Source organism: Microcebus murinus, chromosome 8 (assembly GCF_040939455.1).
Source record: "Microcebus murinus isolate Inina chromosome 8, M.murinus_Inina_mat1.0, whole genome shotgun sequence".
In the NCBI taxonomy this organism is placed as follows: Eukaryota; Metazoa; Chordata; class Mammalia; order Primates; family Cheirogaleidae; genus Microcebus; species Microcebus murinus.
The window spans coordinates 62,440,700-62,465,644 of NC_134111.1; the positions used below are offsets into that span (position 1 = coordinate 62,440,700).

The 24,945-nt window shown below is 36.4% G+C and overlaps 1 protein-coding gene across 1 annotated transcript; it reads left to right on the top strand.

The window, feature by feature from the left end:
• Nucleotides 1–1,197: 1,197 nt before the first annotated feature.
• Nucleotides 1,198–24,519, top strand: ZC3H15 (zinc finger CCCH-type containing 15). Its single transcript, XM_012779482.2, has 10 exons — nt 1,198–1,474; nt 11,454–11,555; nt 16,008–16,119; nt 16,788–16,940; nt 17,378–17,469; nt 18,727–18,909; nt 20,256–20,402; nt 20,567–20,668; nt 21,743–21,866; nt 23,695–24,519. Exons 1-10 carry the CDS (start codon nt 1,400–1,402, stop codon nt 23,883–23,885), a joined length of 1,281 nt encoding a protein of 426 aa, XP_012634936.2. The 5' UTR covers nt 1,198–1,399; the 3' UTR covers nt 23,886–24,519.
• Nucleotides 24,520–24,945: the final 426 nt, after the last annotated feature.

The window sequence follows — 24,945 nt, forward strand, 5'->3', positions numbered from 1 at the left end:
ATGAAAATAAGTAGAAGAGGGAAGAGTCCATTAACCTGCGACAGGAGCCCAAATGAAGTGTACACTCACCCACCATACTTGGGATTCACTGACATTATCTTACGTGGAAAGTTACTAAGCAAATAATCAACTGCATAATTAAGGAGGCGTATAGTTTTCTCCCTATGCAAATTAATAAAAAAGATTAAAAAGTCTTAATCTATACAAATGATTATTGGCTTCTCAATGCTTCCTAACATAGAGTTAAAACAATCATTTTTAAAAATAGCTATTGTTAAGATAATATTTTGGTTTGTGCAAATATTAACTTCAAGTACCTCTTCAAACAAGATCTACTTTTGTAATGTTAGGTTACAGACCTAGGCTGAAGTCAAACTGCCAAGGTTAGAATCCCTGGCTCAGCCTTTAAAATATCCTTGGGCATCTTTCTTCTTTTTTGTGCTTCGTCTTTAAAACTGGAACAGTAACAATTCCCACCTAAATGTCCTTGTGGTCATTTAATGAAATACTGTGTGTTAAGTCCAAGCAGTGTCTGGACTTACCTAACACTTAAACTAAGCTCCAACTAAATTTGGCTCAAACTAAGTTTGGTTACTTTCACATAAAGTGGTTTTTAGGAATCATCTAGGCACTTTCCTAAAGACTTAAAATAACTTGATACACGTAGTACTTCAAAGAAATTCAAGTGTTCCCTTTTCAGGGACCCCCCCCCCATCCCTAGCCTAGCGCTCTTCAAACAAAAGAGAGCCTTCAAATGAAATCTTTCTCATTTCTTCATAATCCTTCGTAGGAATCTGAAGCACGCTGCACTCGCGGGTTGTCCTGCCCTTCCTCACCAAGGCTCAAGAAGGTAGCTGAGAAACCTGGCCCACGAGGCAGCCCCTAGTTGCTGCGGCTGCTCGGTGGTCACTCAGTATGGGGTGGTACAGGCGACCATTAACTCGGCCGGCAGGAAGTCTATAGCTGAGGCAAAGAAGGGCAAAAAGAATCGTCCATTCTTAGTAAGAGAGGACGCCGAGAGACCACAGACGCACATGGGCCTTAACCCGCTGGACCAAACTCATTCTCAGGCCAGCAGCCACCCAGAAAAAGCCGGGTGGGTGTGCAACACCACGTGTGACGCGAAGTCATTTTCCCACGTCCCGTCCCTGCCCCCTCCTGGTGGGACGCAGCAGACGCGCACGCGCAGTTTCGCTTCCGGGCGCCTCTCCTCACTACCCAAAATGCTCTGCGGCACCGACCTGTCGCAAAGGCCGCGTTTAGGGGGCGAATGAGCGAGTCGCTTTCCGTGCGGTGCGGCGGCGGCGGCTCTGGTCTTCCTCCGCCTCCTGCCGCAGGGCCGGATCCCCGGACGGTATCCAGCTGCGCCTAACTGTGGCCGGTGTCATCTGTCTCCGCAATGCCCCCCAAGAAACAGGCTCAGGCCGGGGGCAGCAAAAAGGCGGAGCAGAAAAAGAAGGAGAAGATTATCGAAGTGAGTACCCGCCCCCTCCCCCACACGCCGCGAGACCTCGGAGAAGCAGCCTCCCAGCTCCCGGCTCGCCGGGGCTCTCGCTCGCGTCTTCTGGGGCCACGTGTCTCTCCCTTTGGTCTGTCTGGCCCACTGCCCCTTCACCAGCCCCCTGATGACGTTCGCTGCCTCTCATTGCTATAGTGACGTTGCTGGCGCCCCCGCACCTGGGCTTTGCTTCTCCGCCCACTCGCCCGCCCCGAGCCCACCCGGCCGCGAAATGACTCCCTGGGCCTTACACAGGGTCTTGTGCTTCGCTCGTCCTCTCAGAAGTGGAGACATTTCTGGGATTGTGTTAAAAAAAAAAATACGATGAGCGGGCCCGGGCCAGGATCTTTCTGGAACGCAGACTTATGACGAATCTTTCTGTTTCTTATTTCTTTACCCATTACCCAGGGGTAATACAGTTAATTCTTTGGAGCCAGCAAATTTCTATTTGGTGGCGTTTTTGATTCACCTCTAAACTGTTTAAAATCTCATTCTGTCAGGTCACAGCCCAGAATCCTGTACATAGCGCTTGATATACATATTCTAAATTCGATTAAATACAATAACGCTTTAAAAGAGAAGAGGTTGCAGTGTTACTAGCTGTGTTACGTACCATACCCAAATTTGGTTTTTTTGTTTTGTTTTGTTTGAGACAGAGTCTTGCCCAGGCTAGAGTGAGTGCTGTGGTGTCAGCCTAGCTCACAGCAACCTCAAACTCCTGGGCTCAAGCAATCCTGCTGCCTCAGCCTCCCGAGAGGCTGGGACTAGAGGCATGTGCCACCATGCCCAGCTAATTTTTTTTAATATATTAGGTGGCCAATTAATTTATTTCTATTTATAGTAGAGACGAGGGTCTCGCTCTTGCTCAGGATGGTTTCGAACTCCTGACCTCGAGCATTCCGCCCGCCTGGGCCTCCCAGAGTGCTAGGATTAGAGGTGTGAGCCACCACACCCGGCCTGCAAATTTGATTTTGATATATATTAGCACATTGAGCTTGTAGCCAGCCCTTTAATGGCTGAGGAACACTATTGACGATCTTACATGTTCTACACTTGTTTTCCAAAGACTGCATCAGTGAGTTTCCTTAAGAGAGTGAACCGTATTTGATATTACATAAACATATATAGTCCCGAGTTATTTCTTCTCTCGATTTCTGCTATTATTCTTCCTCATAATTAAAATAAATTGTACCTCGTATACTTTGGATGTAATATGAAAAAGCCATGGTTGTTGTACTGCATAAGGTATATCTGAATGACAGCTTTTTATGGAATACTTTTTATTAAAACACAACCCAAATAGGTATTGGGTGTTTTGAAATGACATCTGTTATAAATGATTATTGTATTGTAATACTTAGTTACTACAGCCTTGAAAAATAGCAGTGAAAGCTCAGGGTTTTGTTTTGCAAACCTAATCAGATCTTATCTTTGTCAAATTTCACATAATATTTTAAAGTCTCCTGATTTAAGTAAAATGTCTATGAAGAATTCTAGCAACCTTGGGCCAACTTCCAACTCAAGCAGAACATGTATTCTTACTGCTTATTTGTACTATTTAAAACTGTCATGAAATACTGTACCCAAACAAAATGATAAATTCTCACACCTGTGTTTACTATCTCCTTTTTGAATCTGGAGTCCTGGCACTTACCTTGATCTCTGGAGTTGGTGATATGATGGCATTCAGTGCAGTGGACATTTTTAAGGTGTCATTTTACTTGTAAGTTTTCTGTACTGAGATTGAGTTAATACAGTATATCATGATACAAACTAAAACTCCCATATAGATGTGAAATTATTACATGACAATTGAAAGTACACTTTATGCATTGTAGAGCTTTAACTATAGTTTTATTTTTAATTGGTAGGACTGGAATTTTTGTTTTAAGGAATTGTACACAAAAGTTCATAGTATCCCATCAACTCTAAAAATGATACATATGCTATGGTTCCATTCATCTTGGAACAAGATTATATTTAAGGTAAAGAGAAGGCAACTTTAGTTTCATTAATGAAGATATCACCAAAGAAAAATGCAAAATAAGATAACTGAGTTCTTTAATTGACAAAAAAAATAGCCTAACAGAGTGATGAAATTAAGCCTACTTTTGTTTTTTCCATATTTAATATATATGAGTTTTTAAACTTTTAATTGAAGTGTAATTTATGTAAAATAAATTGCATTAATTTTAGTTGTACAGTTGTTTTGATGAATTTATACACCCAGAAACTGCCACCCTAATTAAGACATGAAACATTTCCATCATCCCAATAAATGTGTTTTGTGCTTCTTTCTATTCATATTCAATTCTTTATACATAGACAGCCACTAATCTTTTTGCCACCAAAGAGTAGCTTTTCCTGCTCTAGGAACTTGTATAAATAGAATTATACAGGCTGTAGCCTTTTTTGTGTTTTTCCCTTTCACATCACATGTTTTTGAAATCCATCCATGTTGTATATATCTGTCTAGTTCCTTATTGCTGAAAAGTATTCTCTTGTATAGAAATCATTAAGTATATGACCTTTTGTATCTAGTATTTCTCCTTTGTAGAGATGAAGAGACAAAAGAATTATAATTGAATTTTGGAGAATGAACTCAGGATTCCAAAATGGGGTAGAGGCACCATATGTTAGGATCTTGGCAGTATACAATATGGTATTTTGTAGCCAGTGCCATCATCTGTAGGGACCTTAATGTTGGGGCATAAACTGAGGTGGAACAAGGATGTCCTTATGACCTGTATAAATTAGAACTACAGGGTAGGTATCATTAGGGGATCTGGGTGGTGTGTCTGAGAAAGACTAGTCTTTACTGTCAGGGAATTACTGTTGAGCTTCTTGTTTTTGCTGAATATGCTTGTAATTTTGCTTAGTTGAGTTTTGCTCAGTGGTTCTTGAACCAAGAATACAGTAATATTGAATGTATGTCCAGGTTTGAGGCCATTTCTTTCTGAAAGCTTGGCTTTGGGTATGGGTTCTTATTGAACAACATGTTCGAATCTTTCAATTGTTTCTCAGTGAATGTAGTTCATTTCCCTTGTTAATGTATCTGGTGCTAGCCTTTAGGAAGATCCTCCGAGCCTGACATCTTGTAATCCAGATGTGATCCTTTGTTCAAATCCAAAGACCTGATGAATTTTCTTTAAAAAAAAAAGGTAGTAAAGTTTTGCAAACTCATGGATGTTGCATTGATGTTTGCTACTACTGGAGAGGTACAACAATGTTGTGAATTGTAGTGTTAAGTTAAAGTTTATGAAATTAGGTATATAGAGAATACTCTGTTGTTCAGCCTGGTTTGGAAATGATATATTCTGCTTTATTAAATACTATAGGCAACCTTTTTTTTTTTTTTTTAGCTTCCCTGAATACCCAAAGCATGTCTCAATGACTGTTGCAATTGGATAAGGAGAGGTAGAATAGGCTTAGCTCCCAGCTCATCAGTCAGGTTTCATCCAGAACAGCACTTTATCATTTTTTGTGTAGATTTGTGAAATTTCAACTAACAAGGGTTATTACCAAAACATTTCAAAGTTAAAGTAAAATACATTTTTTTTTTAAGACAGAGTCTCACTCTGTTGCCTGGGTTAGAGTGCCGTGGCTTCAGCCTAGCTCACAGCAACCTTAAACTCCTGGGCTCAAGCAGTCCTCCTGCCTCAGCCTTCCAAATAGCTGGGACTACAGGCATGTGCCACCATGCCCGACTAACTTTTTTCTATGTATTTTTAGTTGGCCAATTAATTTCTTTCTATTTTTAGTAGAGACGGGGTCTCGCTCTTGTTCAGGCTGGTTTTGAACTCCTGACCTTGAGCGATCCACCCACCTGGACCTCCCAGAGTGCTAGGATTACAGGCATGAGCCACTGTGCCCGGCTAAAGTAAAATGCATTTTATGAAAAACTCATAATGAACATAATTGAAACCTGGTTCAAACTGGTTATTGATCTCTGTAATTTTTTTGTTTTGGAAAAAGTACTTCTTTATAGTCTATTTTGACATGTAAAGACTAACTTACTTCAGAGTCTTGTTAACTTTGAAAGGTTTTATAGATACATAACCTGAAATTCTAAATTGTTCAGAATTAATAGTGTACAGCATATGCTTTTAAGCAGCACTTTTCAGTAGACATTAAAATACATGGTTGCCTTATGGACCTCTTTCGTCTTATGGACCTCTGTTGCTTCCACTGCCACCACTGTGGAAAAACAACAACATTTAGTTTTTGAGAATGCTAAATAAAGCAAGTAAAAAGAGGCATCAGGTAGCATAATTTAATGGCTTTCAGCTTTGAGTACCAGCTTTGGAGTCAGGTAGACCGAGGTTTGAGGCCCATGTTTCAAATTGCTAACTGTGTAGTTGTAAGCAAGTTACTGGTCTGTTTGAACCACAATTCTCATCTGCAAAATGCAGCTAATTGCCGTATTATTTATTTATTTATTTTTGAGACAGAGTCTCACTCTGTTGCCTGTGCTAGAGTGCCGTGGTATCAGCCTAGCTCACAGCAACCTCCAACTCCTGGGCTCAAGCGATCCTTCTGCCTCAGCCTCCAGAGTAGCTTAATTGCCATTATTCATTCATTATTATTCATAGTACAGAGCTAAGAACTAGGGGAAATAAACACAGCTTACCTGCACTGTCTATATGGTGCTTTACTTCTTGCCTATTTGAAATAATTTCTTTATATTGCCTTCATTTTTTTTTCTTTCCTTCTTCCCTCTTTTCTTTACCTCCCCCCCCCAAACTTTATGAATTCATTTGTATTAATATTTTTTCCTGAAATGGATGTATCAAAGAGGATTATGGTTCTGCTAGACATTAACACATTAGTGGCAAATGGCATATACCATTTGCTTTCTTAGAGCTAAAATTTAGTAACAAATTGAAGTCTGCATTGAGCTGTAGAAGGTTGATTATAGAAAAGGGAAAATAATCTTTGGATTTAGGACAAGCAGATAAAAGATATCCAGCTAAGGACTTGTAGCAGCAAAGTAATAATAAGGACCTATAGAGACAGGATCCAGGTGTGTAAAGGATGGAGAAAAAGAGAAATTGTCAGTGAAGAACTTCAGCCAACAGCCAAGGTCAACTGTTGATTGCTCTAAGCTGGATTATCAATTGCAAAATATCTATTGCATGGATAGATAACAAAAATATGTTAGATAAGTATGTTTAGGGAAAAACTAATGAGGTAAAACTAATGCTGGTCTCTGCTTATCCTAGTGTCCCTTGAGGTAGACCCCAGTTACAAGCACATAGGTCAGTGTTGACTTGCTCTCCCACTGCCTCTCTTTTTCCCAAACATCTTACTTACGTGGGAGGGGGCGCATTTCAGAAGATAATTTTTCCATGGGGGTGGAGCTCTGCAGCTTAGTCCCTCACACGCAGTCCTGGGTTTGGGGACCACAAATTTAAGGGAGGGAGGGTTTAAGTGAAAAGAGTTTTAAGTTCTGGAATTCACTGAGTGTTAAGGCTCTTGAAGCCTAGGGGGGCATTTCTTCCTGCCTTGTAAACTCCTTTGTATTCGTTTCCCAGATTGTCTTCTGAAACATACACACAGAGTTCCTTCCCTGTAACCTAACTCTCTGGACCTTATTTATCCAGTGAGGACCACTGTTTCCCTAATTTTAACCATGATTTAGGATTGACTTTAACCTCCTCTTTTTCCATCTCATAATTTAGGTTAATGTTTGGGTAAGGGTCTGTTGTAAGGTCAAGAAAGAGGGAATAAGCCTTTTTGAAGTATTCCAAATTGTAAACCATCCTATTGTCAAGAGGTAGTGTTGATACCCAGATCCACAATGTGGTATTTAGGAAGCTTTCTGTGTACTAGCCAGTCCAATAACTTAACCAGATTTCTCTGGGAAGTAGTTTTTTGTGGTGGAAAGAGAAAGAAATTTGCTTGGAGTCAATTATACCTTAGTTCATATATCATCTGTCACTTAATAGTTAATACTTAGTCAATACTTACTGGCCCAGACACAGTTCTCAGCATTTGGGGGGAAAGGAGAGAAGAGAGACATGCATGCCATCTACAGGTGATAAAAATTACATAGCTCCTCCAATTCCCTCAGTGGTATATGCATTATTACCCTTTTTAAAATTACAGAAACAAGCACAGGGGTTAATAACTTTCCCAAGGTTACTAACCTGACAAGTGGCAGAGCCAGGGATTCAAATCCAGGAAATCTGGCCCCACAGTCCTGGCTGTCAACCGATGTGCTATATACTGTCTCTCTGAGTTAAATGTTTTAGCTTTCAGAACAACCCTAAGGGGTTAGAGTAAGACCTACTTTATAAATTTTTAAAAAAACTGGCCAAGAGAGTAATTTACCCAGCTCTATTGGGGATTAGAGCCTGGGCAGTCTGACTCCAGAGTTTATACTCTTAAATCTTTATACTGTGCAGCCAGCCCCTTATTAGCAATTTAACATCAAATGAATTGTTGACCATTTCTGAGTTTCTGTATCGACATTTACAGAATGAGATAATTGTATATCATAGGATTGTTTTGAGGATTTATTGAAGTATATATTCAGGAGTTTAAGTTTAGTGAATGCTAAATAAATAAGTGTCCCCTTTCTCTGGGGAAAAAAATTTCTGAGTTCTTAACCTAATTAGAGACTTTTAAAACAGAACTCATTCATTATCTCTTTAAACTGGTTAATTATGTGCTAAAGCAGTGTAATTAAACCTGAAAATTTTTTTTCTTCTGGGATCTGGAGCTTATACACCTTTACCAGAAACTGCTATTGTTAATACTTTCTTTTCTAACTGGCCAAGTCCCCTTAGTTTCTTTCCTAAGTCTTTCAATGTCAGTCTTTAGTTTGCTATTTGGCCTTGTTTATTCATTGTTTGCTTCTTCTCCATAGTTAGATATGGTGCATAGGTTGAAGCCCAGTTGATTCTTCCCTGGCAAAGTATCTGTAGATGCTGTTGCACTTTAATCCTGACCATATTTTTAGTTAGAATTTCCCCTCCCTCCCATGAGAGCTCACTCATAAAAGGAAAGTATGGCATTTTATACTTGGTTGCTACTCTGTGATCATCTCTCTCCATATGTCACATTACCCTTGATCATCTTTCCTTGGAATTGGGTTGTTTTAAACCTCCTTTTCTGTAGAAACAAGGGAAGCTATCCATACATTGCAGAGAATTTCAACTTGTATGTACTTCCTGCTACCTTCTTGCATATATGTAGGCTACAGAAAATTCATGTAGAATTTTGTACTATCATGTTTGAGATAGTAGAACATGAGGCAGGCATTTAAGTAGGAGAAAACAAAGTTTTGGTATATGGATGGATATAGATGTCACAGATAAAGAGAGATTTCCTGATGAGATAGAGCCTTTAGCAACAAAAACCTATTGAGCTTTTTGATCTTAAGAATATTGAAAGATCTTTTATTGGTTTTGAAATGCTATAAAGATTACATCATTTTGGATGTTTTCAAATACAAATTCTCTTAATACTGTTGTTTTCCATTTCCAGCTTGTCAAAATAGGTGGTATTCTATATCTGTAATACTTTCTTCTCATTACTCTTTCCCTTCCTGTAGAATTAAAATGGTCACCTAATATATTTCATACTAAATGCCTCTCAGGGTTTTTTGTTGTTGTTTGTTTTTTTAATTAAGAGATAGGGTCTGCCTCAGTTGTCCAGGCTGGGTACAGTGTTATGGTCATAGCCTACTGCAGCCTCGATTTCCTGAGCTCAAGCCATCCTGCTGCCTCAGCCTCCTGAGTAGTGAGGACTACAGGTGCATGCCATCATGCCTGGCTGGGGTTTTTTATTTTGTTTTTGTTTTTTTGTTGTCGTTGTTTGTTTTTTAATTTATTTTTTGTAGAGATGGGTTCTTACTGTTGCATAGGCTAGTCTGGAACTTCTGGTCTCCAGCAATTCTCTCCCACTTGGGTCCACCAAAGTGCTGAGTTTACTGGCTCAAGCCACAGTGCCTGACCCCAGATTACTTTTAGAGACCTTTTTTGCCTCTTATCCTCTTTGAAACCACCCATAAACAACCAGAATAAGAAAGAAATACAAATTGTTTTGAAATTAGGAGACGTTTATAATCTTGAACCTGAGTATGTGAAGATTGACAGTGGATGGATGAGTTGGTAACTGATTTAGTAGAGCGTTCATGTCTGAGTGCCTGCCTAGGAGTGTGCCAGTGAGAAGCAAGTGAATTTGCTCTGCAAAATTCTGGAAAAATTCAACAATAGGAAGCACTAGGTAATGTTGAAGGTGAGAGGCTGAAAATTGGGGGTTAAAAGTGTTAGAAGTAGCTAATAATTCTTACCTACTACAACTCAGCCAGATGACTATTTCTGCAAGAAACAGGAGGTGTATTCTCTGCAGGGGTTGGGGGTCAGCAACCTCTCTGGTTCTGGAACACCAAGCACAATTGGAGGCCTGAAAATGGCTCTGAGGGGGTCTGCAGTAAACTAAGAGCCCCCTTCTCCCCACCTGTTCTTTTCTCCTTTCTTATAGCCAGACGTTTTGTCTTCCCAGCTAGAAGACTCTTCTCCAGAGAAGCAGAAAAGATAGAGCGGGGGGAGAAAAAAATTTCAGTATATGGTGGTTTCCCGTCAGATTTGCCACCCACCTTAAGGTGAAGCTCACTAGTCAAGCCTGCTTTATTAGATTCTTAGGGCTGCTGTAATAAATGACTACAAACTGGGTCATCTACAACAACAGAAATTTATTCTCCCAATTCTGTTGGCTAGGTGTTGGCGAGGCCATGCTCCCTCTAAAGGCTATAGGGAAGAATTCTTCCTTGCCTTTTCCTAGTGTTTGGTGGTATCTCACAATCCTTGTCATTCTTTGGCTTATAGCTCTAGTGTATTCCAGTCTCTGTCTTCACATTGCCTTCTCTTTGTGTCTTTGTGTCTTTTCCTCTTAGGTAGACTCTACTCATTGGATTTAGGGCTCACCCTAATCTAGTATGACCTCACCTTAACTCATTACATCTGTAAAGACCTATTTCCAATTTAAGTCACGTTTAAGTTTAGGTGGACTTGAATTTGGGGGACAACCCACTACAGCCCCCCCATACCCCCCACACTTGCACATACTTGTGCAGTGGCTTCTAAATGTTTGGTACTACATACTTACTAAATATGCATAGATAGCCAAGGATCACCATTAGTGCCTAGCACATAATAAGCATTCCATAACTGATAGCTGGTATTATATTAATAGTATTGCCAAATTATTAATGATATTCCAAATTTAATAAAGTATTGCTTTTTAGTTATATTTCAATTTTAATGTTTCCATATTAGCAACAGCTAGGAATGTATACAATTCAGTAGTTTGAAATAAAGTTATTTTCTCAAAAACAAATTTAATAAAGAGATCACTCTTTATTAAATTTGTTTTTGAGAAAATAACTTTATTACCCAAGAAAACAGTCCAGAAGTTAATGTATCTTCCTCTGATGTACTTATTCCCCAAAATGTGTTCAGTAATATATAAGCCCTCAGAATACTCTGATAAAAATGCATTCTGAGATAAAAGAAGATTTGGAAGTGCTGCATACTATATCCCCACTGATAAAGGCTGTATGTTATGCTTAAGAATTAAGAGTCCTATTTAATCAAGCATTTTCCTAAACTTATTTCACTGTAGGACTTCTTATTCCAGTGTAACAAAACTCTGCACATTCCATAGAAGTGGTATTTCAAAATGCACTATGGGAAAAGTATCATAGAGTAATAAGTTTAATGGTGATAGTTACAAGTATGTATTAGTTGTAAAGAATCTGGATGGTGTTTTAAGGTCATATATTGCCTTAACTTGAAGTTTTAGTGTTTTGTACGTCTTTATATATAGCATAAGGAAGAATACTTTTCTACTTATCATTCTTATAAATGAAGGAATGATTTTTAGATGTCATTAGAAAATAAATATTAATATAAAGTGTTAAGATATTTGTATGCTCTTTCTCAATTAGGACAAAACTTTTGGTTTAAAGAATAAGAAAGGAGCGAAGCAACAAAAGTTTATCAAGGCTGTCACACATCAAGTTAAATTTGGTCAACAAAATCCACGTCAGGTAAATAATTTAAATGTTCATATTTTCTTCTCATTAATGTAATATTATACAGCATCTGTTACAGGTAAAAATATTTGGTGTTGTAGTTCAAAATGAAATCCTACTCTAAATGTTTTTGCATCTTGCCTTACTCAGCAATACCTCTTGGATATTCCTCCAAGTCATTTTGATACAGCTCTCATTTATTCTAGTAATGGCTGCATACCATTCTACAGTATGGGTATGTTATACCCATCCATTTTACTATTCATAAATGATCACTTTATTTCCAGCTTTCTGACACTAAGAACACTTGAAATATGCTTGTACATATGTTCTTACATGTGTTTGTGCTTTTCTGTTACATGTGCTAACAGACTTTCTATCAAGGGAAATGAATTTCTAATTTTAATAAATTTGCCCAATCTCTTTCCTTAGAGGCTGTAATGCTTAACATTTTCATTTACAGTGCATAAGTAGTAGGTTCTTAAGTTCTTATTAATGCGTTTGAGTCTGATAAGTATAAAGTGATATCTTATTGTTAGAGTGTTTCCCTCACTACTATCTTCTCCTATACATGTCAGTTGTTTGAGTTTGCACTTCTATGGCTTGCCTATTCAAATCCTTTGCTTTCTTGGTTGTTTGTCTTTTTCTTGTTGGTTTACAAGCGGTACCTTTTGTCTACATTACAAATAATTTGTAATGTTTTGCCATGCAACAATTTTTAGTTTTTATATATATAGTTTTGTAAATAGCCAGATACACCAGTATCATTTATCCCACTGAATTGAAATACCATTGTTGACATAACGGTCATGCTTTGCTTAACGAACGACAGGGGTACATTCTAGAGAAATATACATTCAGGAAACCTAGATAAACTACAGCCTACTACACACGTAGGCTGTGTGGTATAGCCTGTTACTCCTAGGCTACAAACCTATATACAGTGTGTTACTGTACTAAATACTATAAAAGGTTGTAACGCAATGATAAATATTTGTGTATCTAAACATACCTAAATGTAGAAAAGGTACAGTAAAAAAATGGTATTATAATCTTATGGGACAACAATCATGTATGTACTCTTGTCATTGGCCTAAACAGCATTATTTAGCACATAATTGTATATTAAGGTCTTCTCAAATATGTTAGTAGAGATCTATTTCTAGATTCTCTTTTCTATTTATTGTCTGTCCCTAAACCAATATTACACTGATTTTTATCATAGTGGCCTAGTAATATATTCTATTAGCTATTAAGGCAAGTCCTTTCTCTAAAATGTTACTACTTTTCTATTTTCTTGGCTGTTCTGAGGCATTTATTCTTCCCTATGAATTTGGTAGTTATTTTATCTATTAGCAACTTATTCAAAAAAAAATAATGCCCCTTCTTTAGACTTTTCATTCCTTAGCATTTTATAAACATGGATTTTTTTTTAAAAAAATACACTTTTTCCACCACTTCTCTTCTTTTCCTTTACTTCTGGAAACACTTCTTTTAATGTAGGAGAGAAGAATTTCTCAAGTGTTTACAGACTTTTTTTCATCTGAAAATATCAGAATATGTGTAAGATGGTTGACACCTGTCTGAAATAAGTTTTTCTTACTCGTGCTGTCTACAAATCAGTACCCTAACACTTTCCTTTCAGACACACACGCACCCCAGCTTGTTTCTAAAGCCAAAGCCTATTGCTCTTCCAAGTTGTTGATTTAATAACCTGGTTTAATAAAAGTTAGTGCTCAGACCTTGGAGTCACATAGACTAAAGTGTGAATCTCCCTATATTTTTTGTTACATGGTCTTAAGTTATTTAGTGCCACTGGTTTTTATCTGTATAATGGAAGTGCAGTTATTCTTGTAGGGTTCCTCTGGTGGTTAAATGAGAAGATAATGTAAATCTTCTGATGAATATTGGTATGTAAGAAGAGTTCACTTTCTTTATTTAGGCTCCTTTTTCAAGCCTGTTTTCTCTTCTTCAACTTTTTCTTGTAGTGGGAAGTATTCTCAGTAATGATTTAGATTTCGTAGATAAAATTTGTGACAGTATTTAGGTATGATAGTATGTCTAGCAGTATATTTTGATACTTATTTGGGTAACTGGGCTTTTATCTGTCTACATGGAGTACCTAACCACCATTATATGTAAACTTTGGACATGAGCAGCAGTCCTGCTGTTAGAGCTGGACATGAGGTGTCCTACCCTAGGCACTGTGCTGTAGTAGACAACCATACTCTGTCTTCTCCAGATATGTATCTCTCCATAGGTAAGGAGTCAGACCAAGGACATGTGCCCTCCCCCCCCCACCCCCGCCCAGATTTAGCACCACCCCTCCTTACAACAGTTCTGAACCAGCTTCCAGGGCCTGCAAAGGCCTCTTCCCTGTGCCCATTTCCATCTTGGGTACCCTGTGCTGCCAGTGTGCTTGAGGTGGCAAAAGAAGGATGTGTGCTAGGAGTGTGAACAAAGCCTGGGTCCATAACATTTCTTCCCCTGCACCTTCCACCTCTCCCCACACACAAGGTGGGATGAAACTAGGGATAAGAAGAGGGAGAGAAGCCAGGGGCTGACTCCCATCCTTCCAGGTCATAAGATATATTTGTCAAGGAGGATTATAAACCACATTTTATTCAACATTAGCTTGAATTATAACTTTTAAATATTTAAATAAATGGTTTGTAGGCCTCCATTCTACTCTTGCTCTGTGGCCCACAAATGTTTGAGAGGGGCCCAATGAGCAAAGGATATTTTTATTAGAAATAAAGTAACTTAAATTTTTTCTTTTTAAAACATTTTTCTGTTTAAACAAATCCATGATATGGTCAAAGTTAGGATATGGGATGTCTTTGACCTAATTATAGCATCTGGCCATTCCTTTCCTAAAATTTCCTCAGTCTTAAATCTTTTTTGTCCTGGTTTTCTGCCTACTTTGATATTTCTAGATCTCTTTTTAATAAGGGCTTTTTTAGGTTCTTTTGACCTATTTAATATTGATATTCTTCAAGGAATTGTTCTGGTGCTTTTTTTTTTTTTTTTTTTTTTTTGCTGTCCTTGAGTAATTTCATACACACCCAAAGTTTAATCAGTTATTATTTGTAAGCTGCTGTGTCTAAAATCTATCTCAAACCAGACCTTCTCTGGTTTCAGTGGAATGAATATCTGTGTCCAGCTGCCTTCTAAGTAGCTCCACCCAGATGTTCTGTAAGCATCTTGCACTCAGTATGTCCAAAACTGAGCTCATCTCTACCTCCTACCCCAAAACCTGTTCCTCCTGTGTTCCCTGTCTTGTTTAACAACACTAACCATACATACGATAATCCTAGATGACTCCTCCTTTATACTTCATGTTCAATAAATCATTTAGTCCTATCACTTCTGCCTCCTAAAGAGTTTTCTGTGTCTTATTTTCTCCATCCTCACCTCTAATGTCTATTTTAAGCTCTTATGTTTTCTTGCCTGCAGCAATTACAACAGCCTCTTGCTTTCATTCTTGGTTTCCTGGTCCATCCTCCACAAAGCTGCCAACGTGATCTTTATAAAATACTTCATCTTGTCACTGGCTTACTTTAAACACTTGAGTCAAACTCTGTCGCCTACTGATACAGTCCAAACTTCTTATTGATATTTCTCATACTTTGTTTCTCTGGTCCCTGTAACTTTGCATTGGCTGGCTCTTTCTGCATTTCTTCTTGCCCATCAGAAGAACTTATCTGTAAGGTTATCAACTCAATTTAATTTTCTTAGGCATATGGGCATTTGTTCCCAGAGCACCATGTATAATATAGTTGTTGACATGTCTGTCTTCCCACTAGATTCTGAGCTTCTTTAAATAAGAATCTTTGTCTTTTCATCTTTGTATTTCCTGTCATCTAACATAGGACCTGACATATAAATGTTTGGATGAATCCTCTAATCATATTAGGTATGTAAATTATGTGCCTGGAACTATGTTATGTGCCATGTTTTTTGTTTTGTTTTGTTTAATCTTTTACATTGACCTAACCCAGTGTTTTTCCACAAGAGCACTATAGGTATTTGGGGTGGTACAATTCATTTGTTGTATGAGACTTTACATTTCTGGGTGTTTGTATCTCTGTCTTCAAGATGCACCCATACATTTCTGGGGTGGCTTGTTTTCACAGGAAGAATATCCCAGGTAAAAACCATGTGCTAAAAATGCTGGGCATGTAGTAAGTGCTTAATAAATGCTTGTTGCCATAAGCTTTTAAATATGCTTTTAACTAGGCATGGTACCACTTATAGACAAAAAATTACATTACAAAGTTTAATAATTTTATTTAATAGTTTAACCACAACATTTAATATTGGAAGGCCATTGTAACACTGATAATAAAATGTAAGGGTTACATCCATATAAATATACAAATGTCTTTGTTACATTAATGATTACTGAGTATCAAAAACAATTCTGTAAACCATCAAATTTATATTTTAAACCTGGGAATATTATAGGTAGCACAGAGTGAAGCTGAAAAGAAATTGAAGAAAGATGACAAGAAGAAAGAATTGCAGGAACTAAATGAGCTGTTCAAACCTGTAGTTGCTGCTCAAAAAATAAGTAAAGGTAAACTTTAAATTTCAGTGGTGTTATTTTTGTCAAATATAATTCATGCTAAAAACTCCTAATTTGTTTTGATGTTTATTTTTTTAGATTATAAGCCAATTGTGTTTGCTATGAAAATGGTACTCCCTTTGTCAGAATTATATCAATGGCTTGCTTATGGTTTCTGTATGTGTGTATGCAGCTATGTCATTGGACAACTGTAACTCTAGCCATTAGTCCCACACCTAAGGCAAAATTAAGGATTTAGACAGTCTACTGCTTGGTTTACAATATTCAATCTTTGGTAGTAGCCAGGGCAAAGCTATAGTTGTATAAACTGTAAATCCCAAATTTGGGGCACATTTCTTCCATTTATATTTTTTTCTTCTTTGCTTCCTGTCTCATTGATACCAACTAGACAGATAACTATGGAATAACCTGTGTATTTGTTCGGTTTCACACCCCTGCCACCTTTTTTTATTAAAAATAAAAGAAACAAAAAAATAATATAAAATGCTACAGAAAGAACTTCAAAGAAATGTCTTAATAATCCCCTTTAAGTGATATTTTCCTCTCACATCAGTGAATAGAAAATAACAGGTTAAGCAGAAGTAATTATATTTCAGATACAGGCTATACTTTATGGTCTGGCAGATTATAATACAAATACCATATGCCATTTGACATAGGTGCAGATCCCAAATCTGTGGTATGTGCATTCTTCAAGCAAGGACAGTGCACTAAAGGAGATAAGTGTAAGTTTTCTCATGACTTGACTCTGGAGAGAAAATGTGAAAAGAGAAGTGTTTACATTGATGCAAGAGATGAAGAACTTGAAAAAGGTATTTTTTTTTTTTTTTTAGCATTCTCTTGAAAATAAATATCTATTACTTTTGGTTTGCTTCTAAGATATTTAGTAACTTAAAGAGCATTTTAGTCTCAGTAGGATTGTGTTTATAAAAATTGATTAATTGGGTTTATTATTTTTTATAACATCTACATTTACCAAGTTGCACCCTTTGTTTAAGTAAATGAAGATAGTTAAAAAACAGAGATTTATTTTGAATTTGTCTATCACCCTTTCCTCCAGTACTACCTTCTCATTTGCCTAAACTACTTAGGAAGCTTTGCTGAATAATCTCACAACACTGTTTATTCCTATATTTGGTGTTCTAAAGAAAAATGTGTTAGGCCACAATAACTATCTGTTTAAGAAAATGTGTCATGGGAGCAGTAGATAAAATTACAGTACTTAATCTTCATGTCTCTTTTTATTTAGATACTATGGATAATTGGGATGAGAAAAAGCTGGAGGAAGTAGTAAACAAGAAGCACGGTGAGGCGGAAAAGAAAAAACCAAAAACTCAAATAGTATGTCCTTTTCTTGAATTGAGTTGCTGTGATATTTATCATTAGGGAGAATTATGTGGCAAGGTATTTGCTGCTGTTTTCTACTGGATTATTCTTTAAGTTATTGGAAAATTTCATTTCATCAAAATAAGGTGCATTGAGCTTTGTTTTGGAATTTACAAGTTATGTTTTACAAAATTAGATTCTTATTCAAAAAATCTTTGGAAAAAAACCATGTGACCAAAGTCCTTTTAAATGCCATTTTCTGAGGTAATCTTACTTTTTACAATATGAATGAACAGTCATATTCAAATAAGAATTCTTTTCTTGTTTTTATGCATAATGAATGGAAAGAGACCTGTTAAAATAACGCATTTAAAAACTTTATTTGATTTAATACTAGGGAGCACTTTTTGAATTACAATTATTTAATAATTGTATTAAATAATTATTTAATAATGCACTATTATTTAATAATAGCACTTTTTAAATTACAAGGTTAAAAATATTATTATGTTTGAGTTTCAAAATGAAGTTTTGGTAGGTAGTAGCTCTAGTATTCCAGGAATGTACCCTTAAAAATTGGTTCCTTTTTTTCTCAGATTCTACATTTATGTTGACATTTATTTATAGTGCAATTACAGTGAAAAATTTTGCTGTGCTAGAAAAATTCTAATTACTAGTTGCACACGTTTGATATTTGGGAGATAGGAATACTGTTTTTTAGTTAAATTTTCCTTGTTATTTGCACAGCTTATTACTTGAGGCTTCATTAATACGATTTTATCTTGCACTCATTCATGTTTTGAAGGGTCACTGTCCTTTGTGTTCCTTTTGTACCTTGATCCCTTTGACTCAGATACAAGAAATTGCCTATAATGTCAGGTAATTCAAATAGTGTTTATATCATTACTGCATGTGGTTAGTTTTTAGGAAAGATCAAACCAAAAGAAAATCATTAATTTTATTTTTTATACCCATTTATATATTCTGATTTGTTTAAAAATCAGACTTTGGGATTATATTTACAAAGGCTAACTGAAGCTAGTCCTTTTTGAATTCAGAATTTAGAACAATGTCTAAAATGGAAGCTTAATGTAGATCCTCTCTAAAGGGAATTTACCATTGTATTAAGTATCTTAAGATAAATTTTTATGTGCATTTCTGCACATAAGGGTGCAGGATGTGAATGGAGTGTAATTGTTGCATATACTTAAGCATTTACCTTGGAAATGGCCTATACTGAGCCACTACTTGTGAATAATATTGTCTCTGTAGGTATGCAAGCATTTCCTTGAAGCTATTGAAAACAACAAGTATGGCTGGTTTTGGGTTTGCCCTGGAGGGGGTGATATTTGCATGTATCGTCATGCACTTCCTCCTGGATTTGTGTTGAAAAAAGATAAAAAGAAAGAAGAGAAAGAAGATGAAATTTCATTAGAAGATCTAATTGAGAGAGAGGTAACTGTCTTTTCCTACCATAAAAAATCTTTGGTATTTATTGTGAAATTCTAATATTTACCACTTGGGGGCAACAGCATGTTGTTTATGAAAGGGAAAAAATTATTGTGACCTTTCCCAAAGTTGCCCTACTTTAATTATTCTCATATGTCTATAATGTAAACCTAGTCATAAACAGCCAATCATGACGTTAATATTAGGATTATGAAACAGTTTATTAAGTACTAGCTACTAGCTTGTCAAATTGTTTCCAAGCGATTGAGGTATTAAAAATGCTTAGTTCTCAGATCGATTGAACTTGTAGTTTTTAATTTTTTCTCTGGTGTCTTTTTATTTCACCATTAGACTGGTCATTAACATATGTATGAAAGGAGACCACTCCACTCCAGTTTTTCAGTTACACATTTTATTGTTATCCCTGGACACTCACTCTGCTGATAGAAGGGAATGGGTCTGATTGAAGAGGCCCTTTGGTACTCATGTTTGGTTCAGCACAAAAGACAGTTTCATTCTGTGAGTTAGCTGATACAGCTACTGAGGGTGACATGAAATGTTAAGATTATTGGAACTGTTAACATTTAGGGCTTTATGTTTCAAACTATATCCATTTTGCCTCATCTTGGATAATTTAAATATGTTGAATAAATGCCTAATGTTGGGATTATGCACACTTTTTCTTAAGTGGTGTCACTTGGTGTCACCACAGATCTATCATTTGGTGTCACCCACAGAATACATTATACTATGATAGAAAATGTAGACTTTAGAATCAGGTATATTTGGGATTTTTTGTATATTAGGTCAACACTTATTTGTCATTAATCTTTGGCAAATTTACCATTCCCTTTTATTTGCTTATTTGTGGAGATCAATGAGTTAGCATACATGTATAAAGCATTTAATATAGCTTACCTGGCAGATATTTAGCAAATATTTATTTTTCTATATATTTACTACCTGATTATTGGCCCTGAGGAGCAGGTGGTGGGTTTTTTTGGTTCATTTTGTTTCTCATCTCCTGAGGAAGACAAACGAAACTTGGATATTCTTATGGTGATTTTTATATTTATTGTTTTCAGCAATTGGTTCATGGAAACAGTTTCTAATGACAAGTTAGTTTTACTCATCTTCAATGCTAAGAAATCTAGCTCAGAACAATGTATTTTAAATGTTTGTATCTCTGGACAATTTTGCTCACTGCCATGTAATTTAAAAATAAATTAGTTTATTTCAAATGGAATGTCTTCAGGGTAATCATAGTGGTTTTTGTTGGTTTAAGGGAAAAGTGCTACTAATCACTATTATAAAAGACCTTTGGGGAAAAAATTGACTCTTTATCTTTGCAGCGTTCTGCCCTAGGTCCAAATGTTACCAAAATCACTCTAGAGTCTTTTCTTGCATGGAAGAAAAGGAAAAGACAAGAAAAGATTGATAAACTTGAACAAGATATGGAAAGAAGGAAAGCTGACTTCAAAGCAGGGAAAGCACTAGTGGTATGTCCTAGATCGCCCAAATTGATTTTTTTATTCTTTCTTCCATTTTTAATTTCTGTGTTATGTGGGATTTTGTTCTTATTTAATCATGTGTATGTCTAAAATCATCGACCAAGGAATGTTTGAATTTTGTCCTGAGTTGGTATATTTATGTGTCTGAATAGATAAGTGGCCGAGAGGTGTTTGAATTTCGTCCTGAACTGGTCAATGATGATGACGAGGAAGCAGATGATACCCACTATACCCAGGGAACAGGTGGTGATGAGGTAAGAGGAAGCTTCTGTGCCTCATCTCCTTATGTTAATTAAAATAAACAACAGAAAGAATAGAGCAGCATGGGTAAGAGCCACCAACACTGAAGCTAGCATGTCTCACTTCAAATCCTTATTCCAGGGCCGGGCGCGGTGGCTCACGCCTGTAATCCTAGCACTCTGGGAGGCCGAGGCGGGCGGATTGCTCAAGGTCAGGAGTTCGAAACCAGCCTGAGCAAGAGCGAGACCTCGTCTCTACTATAAATAAAAAAGAAATTAATTGGCCAACTAATATACATAGAAAAAATTAGCCGGGCATGGTGGCGCATGCCTGTAGTCCCAGCTACTCAGGAGGCTGAGGCAGGAGGATCACTTGAGCCCAGGAGTTTGAGGTTGCTGTGAGCTATGCTGACGCCATGGCACTCACTCTAGCCTAGGCAACAAAGTGAGACTCTGTCTCAAAAAAAAAAAAAAAAAAAAAATCCTTATTCCAACCTACTTCCTCTAGGCCTCTATCTTCATCTATTGTACGGATATAATGACAGTCCCTGCATCAGAGGGTGCTTATGAAATTAAATGAGTTCATGAATTTATATTTATAATTTTTAATAGAACCTCAGACAGTTCCTTATATATGGTTAATTGCTATATGTATTAACTATAAAAAGTATATTGTATCTTCCCTCTGAAACAAAAAAATCTTGTTTAATATTTTGTGCAAAAATAACAATCATGGAACAGGTACTAATTAAAATGTTTAAAGTAGGGAGCATGAGACAGTAGCACAGTCATTTGGTTGTTGGCAAATTTAGTAATAGCACATAACTTACTGTTCATTTTTTGTGTAATTATAAAATTCTGGCCTCAGAGTTGAAAGAGAATGTCATACTTTACATGCCAGAGGATGAAGTTTTATATAAGATGTTACTATACTTTTTTCAAGAAGTTTGGCAAAAGGTTTTGATGATAGATGATCTTGTGCTTTTACTTGGCATCAGTGATAATTTTTTCATTCAGATGAATGTCAGGGTACTATTTATGAAAATTGTACTTACTTATAACAACTTTCTTCTCTATTTGTTGTTAAAGGTTGATGATTCAGTGAGCGTAAATGACATAGATTTAAGCCTGTATATCCCAAGAGATGTAGATGAGACAGGTATTACTGTAGCCAGTCTTGAAAGATTCAGCACATATACTTCAGATAAAGATGGTAAGTATGCTAATTTTGCATAATGTTAAGAACTAGGAAGCTATCTAAATGGGGTTAGACCAGGCTTGGCAAAGTCAGATATCTGTAGGTACCAGTTTGGAACATAAATGTGTGGTTCGGCCATGTATAAAAGTAATAGTGAATAGTGGAGGATGCAGACATTAGTAGCTGGGTATATATTAAAACCATTAGCTGAAACTACAAGGGGACAGAAATGAATTTGGAGATATAGCTGATGAGTTGAGTTTGGGACCTCAGAAGTTTGAGATTTTTATTTTATTTTTTGATTATCAGAAGTGACATAGTCTAGGATATTGTGTGGACTTTTGCAGGAGAAAACAGTTTGAAAGTCATCTGCATTGGTAGCTGACAGTGAATGAGCTCACCCAGAATCAGTACATAGAGAACATTCTAGAACACACTGCAAACTGTTTTAGGTTAGGCGAAAGAAGAAATGCTTAGGAAAGATACTGAGACACTGAGAAGATCAGAGAAAAATGAAGAAACAAGAGTTTCAGAAAGATCAAGTTGATTGAGAATTACAAGTAAGTTATTAGTTGCTATTAAGAAAGGAGTTGTAGGAATAGGGTGCCAGTTTTCATCAAGACTGCATTTGAGGAATGAGGAGAAAAATGAGTGCAGACCATTCACTCCTAACTTTGAGGGGGAAGACATGGTCATGGGAATGGCATATTAGGATATGGGAAACCTAAATATATCTGCAGGCCAGGGAAAATGGACCTGGTAAAAGAGGAAAACATTGAAGATGAAACAGTGTTAGTTATAGAAGCAAACTCTGGAAGTGTAAATAATGAGTTAAGTGTGAGAATGGAGTCAAGACTGTCCAGGTATATTTGGAGATGAGGATTGCTGATATAATTTATGTCTAATTGTGCCTTGAGTGAGGGGTTGGAAGAGAGGTAAAAGTTTTAGCGTGCTTGCTATAGGAGAAAAAGGCAGAAAGAATACTAATTAAGGTACAGACTAAGAGAGAAAAGGTAAGCCATATTTTTACTGTAAAAGCACACAAGTTATGACTTGTAAAACTGGCCTGCCCTCCCAAGATTTGAGAATGCTGTCAGACTAATTATTGTCTTGCCAATATTCTGATTGATTTGCTCCTTTTAAAGTAGGAATTTGGTGACAATAGGCACAATGGTGAATACTTCAGGGGTTATAATCCTCTTGTTATCAGAAATGTTTGAAATAGCTAAAATATAAATTAGACTTTTAAAAATTGTCTTTGTGTGAATGTTGATGTCATTGAACAAGAAAAGGCAGCATTTTTGTTTTCTCAATCAGTTTTAGTCTTTAAGGAAAAGTAGCTGCATAGCAAGCACTGGGTTCTTTTTTTTTAACAATTTGATTACATGGTGAAATTTTTCTGTCACACTCAACAGCATTACAACTAGTGTGATGTAAATACTATTTGAAAAACCGAGTAGCTACTTATATTACAAACATTTTTTGGTGACACAACCATTAATTCATATTCAAAAAGTATATTATGTAGAAATTGACTATTTAAAAACTTAGTTGCTAGGTCATGTAGGAAACAGTTGTAGAAGATTGATCCTTCCCTCGAGTATAAACCATTAACCGGTCAAATGTTTATGGTAAGAAAGATTATTTTATAGTGGTATAGATAATTGGTACAAATAAGCTCAGAAAAAGACAGAGCAGTTCTTGCTGGAGTAATTCCAAGAAAAGCTTTCATGGAAAAAGGATAAGAGGAAGTGTAGTATCAGTCCGTGCTGTCAGTCAGTTATTTACAGAATAGTGTTTTCTGCTTCTAGGCTTTATTGATTTCTTTTTTTTTTTTTTTTAGAAAATAAATTAAGTGAAGCCTCTGGAGGTAGGGCTGAAAATGGTGAAAGAAGTGATTTGGAAGAGGATGACGAAGGTGAGGGACAGGAAAATGGAGCCATCGATGCTGTTCCTGTTGATGAAAATCTTTTTACTGGAGAAGATTTGGATGAACTAGAAGAAGAATTAAACACACTTGATTTAGAAGAATGACATCAAACCAAGTCAATGAAAAAATTGTCAGCTCAGCATGAGTTGAAATTGACTGCATTAATTTTTTTCTGCCTAGAATGAACAAGAAGGATGTTTATTTCTCATGCTGATTCTGGAGGGCTTAGCCTCCTCCAAAAAAAAAGGAATACTCTCCCTACGTCTTCTCTTCTGATTTTGGCTACATCTCATAGTAAGTTCAGAGTAGTTCATGATAAATTGAAAATATAATGGTTATTGCAGAAAATGATTGATCGTTGTAACCGTCCACTCAAGTAGAAAGTGTAACTGCTTTTCCAGCTTTTGGTTTTCATTGGGCATGTGTTACTACCAAGAGCAACATAAATTTACATTTAAAATACCCTTCATTTGACACAGTTTTTAATGAGTGATTTAATTTCTTTTGTATTTATATGTTAAAAAGACTGCCTAAAACAAGAGCGGCTGTACTTCATAAAAGGAAACTGCATATGCAGATTCAGTATTGTATATGTTTAGGCAATTAGATGGGTGTTTAAAATGGAACTACTTTTATCTGACAGAATCAGCTACGATGCCCTGTGTTAAACTGTTTAAAAGTTTTCTCTTTTCTGCCAATAAAGTTGTAAATAAAGACCATCATACATTAAATTCCAAATATGGGCCTTTTTTTTAAAAAAGCTTTTCTATGAAAATTTTAACATTTCTAGCTTGAGGATTTTAATTAAATGTCTGTTGTAGTATTATTACACAAGGCACAATTCCCTTAATACTTATTTATAGAACCATTCTGAGTACTATCAGTCCTACTATGAGTTAATAACACTAATACTTAGCTTCCAAAGAGAAACTGTAGGTGATGTTATCTGGAAAGGTAATTTTGGAATTGATCCATCAACCTAATTAAATGTCATCTACAGTTGAACCAAATACTACTTAAAAATCATTCTTGGAATCCATGGTATTAAAATAGCATATACCAACATATCATTACTCCATTTGGAAGAGCATAAACAAATTAACCAGAAAACTTTGGGCTGTGAGGGTCTTTTGCACTGAGATCCCCTGAGAAATTAGGGTGATA